Source organism: Vicia villosa, linkage group LG2, assembly GCF_029867415.1.
Source record: "Vicia villosa cultivar HV-30 ecotype Madison, WI linkage group LG2, Vvil1.0, whole genome shotgun sequence".
NCBI classification, from domain to species: domain Eukaryota; kingdom Viridiplantae; phylum Streptophyta; class Magnoliopsida; order Fabales; family Fabaceae; genus Vicia; species Vicia villosa.
Genome location: NC_081181.1, coordinates 133717130 through 133726385, shown reverse-complemented (window position 1 = coordinate 133726385; position 9256 = coordinate 133717130). Strand labels below are relative to the sequence as shown.

Sequence of the window (9256 nt, the reverse complement as noted above, 5' to 3'; positions counted from 1 at the left end):
TGTGATAAATGTAAAGGGGCGACATGTTGATGTACTGTCGTGATAAATATTTTAGGGCGGTTACTTGACCGTCGTAGACTTCAAATTAGGACGGTTTATTGATAATCGTCACAATGTTTTATTAATTTTTTTAAAAAGTAAGGACGGTTGATGTTAACCGTCGTAATAATTGTCTCTATATGCAAATTACGACAGTTATCAAGTAACTGTCGCAATTTTTGTGTCGTAAAACCCTAATTTTCTTGTAGTGAGTGTTGTTCCTTTATGAATGTATGGTAGAGATTCGTTGTTGTATATGTGTAACATATCTCATCGGTTTTGTAAAAAAAACTGAGGAAAAACATATTTTCTTTTTAAATAGAAAATAAAATAAAATAAGTAAAATCCTCGATTTTAGAAAATAAAACAAGCTATTATGTTTGAAGCAAAAAATTGTAAATGATAAAAAATTGAAAGTAACACCATGTTTTCATTTCAATTTTTTACCAGTTATCGTTTTTTGTAAACTTTATAATATATTCAAGAATAATATTTTCAATATTATTGATCAAGAAAAGTAATATTATCTTCTCAGATTGACAACACAGGAATGTTACTTTAGTTTTGAATAGTTGATTATAAGAAGAAAAAAAATTTTAATTAATAAATTGATGATACGTTTGTCTAACTATTTGAAATATTTTGAATGGAATGAGTTATTCATTACATTTGAAAATTTTAAGGAATGACGTACTCTTATAAAAAAAATCAATTGAAAATTAAAATTAAAATTTTAAGATCTGACAATGGCAAATATTTTTTTAATGCAAAATAATGATTTTTGTAGGAAGTGTAGTATAAAGAGGCATCAATTGTTTTTGGAACACCACAACAAAATGATCTTGTTGAACGCATGAATATGACATATTTTTACCGGGTAAGGTTCCTTTTGTTAGTTGTTAATTTGCTTAAGTGTTTCTGTTAGGTTAATTCTACTGCATCTTACTTGATCAACATGTCCATACAAATGAATAGACTTCTAGACACCACTATAGGCTTGGTGTGGGAAACTAATGTATTACTCTTTTTTAAGGAGATGAAGTGCATAAACCTAGAAGTGAAAGACTTAGAAATAAAGGTGGAGAAGACATGTTTGAGGTGAACATTCCTACTTATGAAACTAGAGATGTGGAGGATAGTAAAGCTTCTACTTCTGAATCCACATAGTGGGACCCTATATTGGCTCCTAATTATCAATTAGAATATGATAAAGTGAGGAAAAATGCTTTGAATATAGCTGAAGTGGTGCAATAATCATATTCGAAGACCTTTAGGAGGTATTCGAAAAAATTAGAGAAAAAAGGTTGAATGCAGAGAATGATGAAAAATATTTATTGATGGAGAACGATACTTGAGAGCTATTGAGACTACCTAATAAACAGAGGGTGTTGGGATGCAGGTGGATTTTCTAGAATAAAGAAAGTATTTTGAGGATTGAAGAACTAAGTTTTAAGGAAGGACTTTTAGAAAAAGGGTTTACTCATGTGGAGGGAATCAATTACAATTGAATCTTTTCACTTGTGGTATAACATTGTTATATAAGGGTACTTATAAAAAATGTGAATCGATATGATCTTAAGTTGGAAATAATTGATGTCAAAACAAATTTTTTACATGGAGACCTTGAAGAGACAAACTACATAGAGAAACTTGAAGGTTTTGTAGAGGACAAGTCTAAGGTGTGTTTATTTAGAAATATTTTTATGGGTTCAAGCAAAGCCCAGGGCCATGCTATCGTTGGTTTGACAGATTTCTTTTTAAACTTTTGTGAACACTATTTATGATAATTGTGTATAAATATTGAAAAGGAAGGAGCAAGTCATTCTCTGCCTTCTTCTATATGTCTATAATATCTTGTTGAAGAGCTATATCAAGAAAGAGATCGTTAAATTTAAAGACTTTGAATGAAGAATTTAAGATGAAAGATCATGGTAAAGCTAATGAATTATTCTTGTGTCAATCTAGATAATTGAATAAAGTAAAGGAGTGATTTCAAATTATGGATTCTAAATCCGTCAAAATTCATTTGCATCGTCATACTAAGCTTTCAATTATGAAATGTATTCAAATCAAAGAAGAGAAGAAGATGGTGGAGGATACCCCATGCACAAATGGAGTTTAAAGAAACATATAAGTCGATTTTGGAAACTCCATCTCAACTTTATTTGGAAGCTTCAAAGTGGATTTTGATATATTTGAATGGTGTATGGAACCATTGTTTGAAGTATACAATGGAAACTTAAGATAAAGACATTTTGGAAGGTTTTATGAATATGAAATATGTAGGTAACGAGAATAATAGAAAATCCTTGTAAGATTTTGTGTTTAAGTTGTTCGGAACGGCTATAAGTTGGAAAGAAAATCACAATCGAAAGGGGGTGAAGCAAGCAAAAGCCATATGGTTAAGAGGCTTGATTGGAAAGTTATAGACCACTCAAGCATGTGTGAAGATACAATATGATAGTTTCTATTCAGTTGACTAATCATCAAATGTATCACGGAAGGTAAATTTTTGGTTTTTTTTTATACATTTTTTTAGATGATGATTTTTAAAGAAACAAGCTTAGAGATACAAATAGAGAACTTCTAAGGATTTGTTATTTTATGAGTTTGGTAATCAATGGATGATCTGGCAAGTGTATCTAGTCGTTTCAAGCAATATCCTAGTGAATACTATTGAGTATCAAACATGAAGACTAAACGTAGTATTGAAGTCAAATTTGTACTTGTTGAACAAAAAAGTTTGAGTAGTTGTTTGAATATTTGAATTGGAAAAATATAATTTATAAAATTAATAATTAAAATATTTTCAAAGACACGCCAAACTTAAGTTTTCTATTACTTTGCTAGTTAAAGTTATTATTATACGTAATTACTCATTTTTAATATTATTTAATTCAACTCATTTGAACTCCTAAATACCTTTATAATTTAAGATCTAAGGTTAAGAATGAAGATAACAAGAATATAATTATTTTATAGTTTCATCCCTCGTTCTAGGTGGCAGTCAACTTAAATATCTAATTCTGAGGTGAAATAATTTTGATATGATATCTTAAATTATATTATAAATTTCTCTAATTCATGCAACTTAACTAGCGGAGGTTTATGGAAATCGTGCCCGCAAAACAATTCGTGGAGGTCAAAACCCTCCGCAGATTTGTTTAAAACTCCCGCATATAAATCATGGCAATTGTATAAGCGGGGGTTTATATAACTCCCATAAAACAATTCACCGTGGTTAAAACCCTCTGCAAATTTGTTTAAAAACTCCCGCAATTCATGCGCGTTTTTTTTAGTGTTAGTCATAAATATGATTAAAATATTAAGGAAAATGTTAGGAACAAGTAGTGCGATATAGGCTAATCAATAACTTTTAGAAGTTATTTATAGGTTTTGAAATATTTGTAAACATTTTGAGATCAGGTGATTCATGTATTGAGATTGGAACAAATTCGGTGACAAATTGAGTAGAAAAAAGAAAATATTCTTATGAACTTGGGGAGCAATTTTTTTCCACTCCTTAGTAATCTCTTAATAAAATACTCTTGATTAATAGTTAATCGAAGGGTTTATCTCTTTTTATAGTAGATTATTTTGTATCAAACTAGATAAATGTATTTCTGTGAGTAGATTCTCAATTTTTATCTTGATCTTGTTAATAAGGTTTTGCTTTCACATTAGTTGATAAATTAATTTTGCTTAAGAATGTTTAGTGTAGTTGCTTATATTATTTGTCATACCATCATAATTTTTGATGTGTTTAATGTTCATTTAATTTCACTTCATACTTCATTCGTTCAATTTATCCATTGTAGTGATTAATAAAGCTTGAATTAATTAACGCATTTAATAGATGGTTAGTGGAATAATTTATAAACTTTTAATAGGTATTAGGGTATATTACACTCTTCTTCCTTGAAATTCATTAAAACTAGATTGTTGGCACGGGTATTTTAAAATTGAAATTTATAATATTAATATTTATTTTATTATTATAATATATTAAACTATTTAATTAAAATATTATTTTGTTAAATAAGGTTATTTTTTATTTATCGTAAAAATTAAAATACTCATAATTTTATTAATTTAATAACAAAAAATTTTAAATGAATCTTTATTAATATTAAAATTATTCTTATACTGCCACATATTGTAGAATTAGTACAATTTTATTAAAATTAGTCTAATACTGCCACATATTGTAGAATTAGTACAATTTTATTAATATAAGAATTAGTATAATTTTATTCATAATAATATTAATATAATAACATGTGTAATTGAGAGAAGTAAAATAATATAAAAAAAATTCACAAAAAAATTAATAATAGGAAAAAATTCAAAAGACAATGTAATAAAACATTATTATATTTGTACACAATTAAATCATTGACAATTATTTTTTATATTTTACATTGTGAGTTTATAAATTTCAATTATCACTATTAAAATGTCTATTTATTTGTAAGTTATCTAAAAGACTTAAATTTACGTTCTTATTTTGTTATCTATTTATTAAATTTTCTTAAATATGAAAATAAGCATAAATAAATGTAACATAAATATAATTATAAAATATATGAAATGATAAAAATAATTTAGGCTTATATAGATTGAATTTTAAATATATTTTTATAAAAAATATAACTAATTATTCAAATAAAAATAAAAACAAAAATTTATTAACTCTACTTCATCTTGGTTTTGTTAACTTTATTAATAATTCAAATAAAAATAAAAATAAAAATTTATCTTTATAATTTTAGTTAAACTGTTCAAAAATAATAAATAAATTTTATATCAAATGTAAATATTTTTACATATTCAAAATGATATTTTAGTCTTATACTAATTCTTTCAATATACACATAAATGAATATTCTATATTACATTTTATTGTATTGATTTAATTATAAAATAATAAGATATTTTTATTATTAACACATTGCAAAGAAAGTGGTAATACTTTATAAATAAAGAAATATTATCATAAATAATTATCACTATTCTATCAAATACAAATTAAAAAAAAAGTTTGTGTTTAAAATTACAAACAAACAATGTTCTAAAAGTCCCACTAAATATACTATATTTTAAAATTCATGGTAGATGCTACCTCCCACCTAAATTTTTTGCTTGTTAATTTTTTCATATACCTCATATAAAATGAACCACCATGTCATCTGTATTTTTACAAAATGTGTATAAACCACCCTGTCATATGCATTCATTCAAAATACCCTGCCATATACATTCATTCAAAATGTCTATAATCAATGTAGCATATTATAAAATATATAAAAAATATTTAATAGAAGAAACAACATACTAATAAAATTAAAAAAAAATTTACAAATAATTCTTATTCTATGATCTGTAAAACTACTATTCTATTATAGCTAGCTTGTACCTCATGCTTAAATGGTATTCATAGAATCATAGTCTTCATTTCTAGTATTTTATTCTTATTGTATTTGAAGATTCATAGAATCATAGTCTCCATTTCTAGTATTTTATTCTTATTGTATTCGAAGAAGAAAACAGAGGCCACAATAAAATTACAAAAGTTTGAAAAGTAATTGTCTCGAGATTTCATTCTTACAAAATGGAATATTCATGAGGTGTATATTTATAACTAATTCATTCAGTCGTTTTTTAATCTTATTTATGGTAAAATTGAAACATCGAGAGTAAGTTTATAAATATACATTAAAAAATGATAATTTATGTACATTAAATATATAATTGATGGTATAATTCATTGTAGATTTTCAATTTATTATTTAATTGGGAATTCAATTGATTATTTAATTTGGAGGTTGGGCTGATCCACTTTTCCGTTTTTCTTCTTTTCCGTTTTTTTATTTTGATTGTATACTGAATTAAATATAAAATTGATTATTTAATTATAAAATGTAATAGATAGAATTTTTTTTAATCTTTGTAGGTATGTTAAATTCATTAGGTCAAAATTATATTAAAATGTTTTATAAAATTATATAGATTATTTTTAAAATTTTAAATACTTATAATTTATATATAAAAATTTAAATACTTATTTTTAATTGAATTCTAAAATTATATATATATATATATATATATATATATATATATATAGGTTTTCCTATTATTTGTAGGAGTACTCTTAAACCTTAAATTTTAAATACTTATTTTAAAAATATATTCCAAAAATTTAAATACTTATTTTTTTAAGTTTTTCTATTATTCGTAGGAGTATTCTTAAATCTTAAATTTGAAATACTTATTTTAAAAATATATTCTAAAATTATATATAAAATTTAAATACTAATTTTTTGAGGTTTTTAAATTATTTGTTGTAGAATTCAATTCTTTATTTTTGAAATTATTATTAAATTTAAATTTTCAAAATTGTGAGAATTAAAATATTATTTATTTTATTAAGGTTAATATTGTTAATATTATTATTAGTTAAATATTATATTATTATTCTTAATAGTAGTGATTTAATATTGTTATATTGTTATTTACTTATTATAATAATATTAAACTAATAATAATAATAATAATAATAATATCTAACTAATAATAATAATATAATTATAATAATAATTATTATAATTATAATTATAATAATAGTTATTACCAAGATGACATGTGACTAGGGTTGCCATCATGACTTCTTTGCATTTATAGTAAGTAGATAATGCGGAAACTCATTCTTGTTTTAACATATGCATTAATCTTCCTCGAACTCTATTAAAATGATATCGACTCTCCCTTTAATTTTTAGTGACAACAAAAAATTGTAGGTATATACTATAGTTTTTTTCGTGTCACTAAAAATACTACTAGTAGGTATATGTAACCTTAGGCTTTCTAGGTTTTCATATTAGTTTTAAAATGTTGCAATCAAAGGACTAATAATACATTAATAGTTTATTAATTTCCTAACTAGGAGAGTGACGCTAATAATTTACAAAATTCAAATCAACAATCAACATATATAATAAATTGCTAATAATACGTCTTTGCAATTTCTTGAAGATATGCAAAAAGCTCTTGGGGTTTAGAGAACATGGCCATGTGATCAGCGTCATGAATCACTTTGACATCGTTTGTATGATTGCGCTTAATCATTGACAATTGAAAATCAAGCTTTAACAATTTGTCTTGTTGGCACACAACGTAGACTCTAGCAACAGTCCCATAATTATCTTTTGTGACACTTGTTTCCTCTCGTAATAGTTCTTGATCGCCAAAACTACGAAAAGGTCTTTGTAATAACATTACAAGAGACAAATCCTAGTTCATATATAGCCAAAATTATCAAAATATTAATTATTATATAACATTTTATTTCCAAAATAATATATATGTTTATTTAATTTTCACTAAAAAGATTTTTCTTTTATCAACATAAACATATTGATTGGCCAACATACCTCAGGTGGAGACAGTTGGTACATCTTAGATGCTAAGAATTGAGGCCCATGTATTATGGATCCATTTGATTTATTATTTGAGCTATCGTCAAATATAATCTCTGTGTCCATGTTGGAATCCAATCTTTGATGATACTTTGCTTTGCAAAATAAATATATCACATTAGAAAATAAACTTGTAAATAGAATAACTATTCATATTAAATTTTAAAGATTTTCAGAGATGAAAAAATGGTCAAAATACACCTATAAGAATTTAAATAAGGCTCATGTAGTTTTAAGTTTAAATTGTGGTATGAACTGCAATTGTCTAACCACATCCCAATTTCAACATCAATTTAAATTCATTTTATATTTTTAATTTTATTAACCAAATCAAAACTTTATATCAAAACTTTATTCTTAAAAAGCCTAACCCATCTCATGAAACTTTCATCCTACATGATATACTAAGAATTATATGAAAACACAAAACAACAATAATGAAGTACCTCTTGGCGGAGAGTCATGAAGCATAGATCCGGAGAAGGCATCATAGATGCAACAAATACAGCAACTGCTATTTTCTTTGGAAATAATTCCATAGCCATAGATATACAAATCCCACCAAAGCTATGACCTACAAGGATTACCCTCTCATCTTGTGGCAATGACCTTACAAATTCAATCAACGGTTTATAATAATCTTCAATAGAATCAATCTCATGCACTTGCTTTGGATGGATACCAGAAGCAGCCATGTCTAGTGCTGTGACTTTATGTCCAGAAGATTGCAATAGAGCAACAATCTTGTACCAACACCATGCTCCATGACAAGCTCCATGAACCAAAACGAAATGTCTAGGATTATCCATCTAGCTTAGTTTTTTTGTTTTGTTTGGAAAAATGGAGGTGTATCCAAAAAGCAATATGGATGTGATAATGTATAGTAATAAAGTGAAACACGTGTATTTGACGAGGAAATAAAAGGATTTGTTTATTCTCATTGGAAGAGGATAAGAAGATAAATAAGACACGTTATTGAAAAAGACAAAGGGTGGAGAGGGTAGTATTTTTTTTACATATATTTTATTTTTGAGAGAATAATATGTAAAATTTCAACTTATAGAATATACCCAAATGTTGAATCAAGCTAAAACCACAATTAGAGTTTACTGGTATTAAACTCTTGATAGCCTTTCAACTTATAGAAGATACCCAAATGTTTAAGTGAGTTTTAATTCAAAAGTTAGTTGAAAGGCTAAGAATTTTTGTAGTAGAAAGATTAAGAAGTTAGTGGTCTATTAATAAGAATTTAGTTGTATTTTAATTTTTAAAATAGCAGAGTCCTAGATCTATATAAAGACTTGACTGTATTCTCATTTCAATAAGAAAGTAAAAAGTGCAGTTTTAAAGCAAAATTTCTATCGGTAGAAATTTAGTGAAAAAGTATCTTAAAATTATTATAACTGCAATATAAATAGTAGCCAATTTTACATAATCAACATTATCAAAATAATCAATTATTAAAATAATAATAATAATAATTAATTATTTTGATAATTTATTTTTAAAATTATATATATATATATATATATATATATATATATATATATATATATATATATATATATATATATATATATATTCATTTTCAAAAAAAAAGATTATTTGTTTTTGGAGCAACATAAACATTTTTAATAAGCAAAATCAATGAATAATTACATACGCATAACGCATGTCTAATTACAAAAATTTTAATTCAATTTGAAAAAAGTCTAATGGAGTTTTTCACCGATCATAAAAAT

At 24.9% G+C, this 9256-nt stretch overlaps 1 protein-coding gene across 1 annotated transcript; it reads right to left on the bottom strand.

Annotated features, from left to right (window-relative positions):
- Nucleotides 1-6945: 6945 nt before the first annotated feature.
- Nucleotides 6946-8411, bottom strand: LOC131646849 (methyl jasmonate esterase 1-like). Its single transcript, XM_058916800.1, has 3 exons — nt 7961-8411; nt 7470-7604; nt 6946-7329 (listed from the first exon to the last, which is right to left on the bottom strand). Exons 1-3 carry the CDS (start codon nt 8321-8323, stop codon nt 7042-7044), a joined length of 786 nt encoding a protein of 261 aa, XP_058772783.1. The 5' UTR covers nt 8324-8411; the 3' UTR covers nt 6946-7041.
- Nucleotides 8412-9256: the final 845 nt, after the last annotated feature.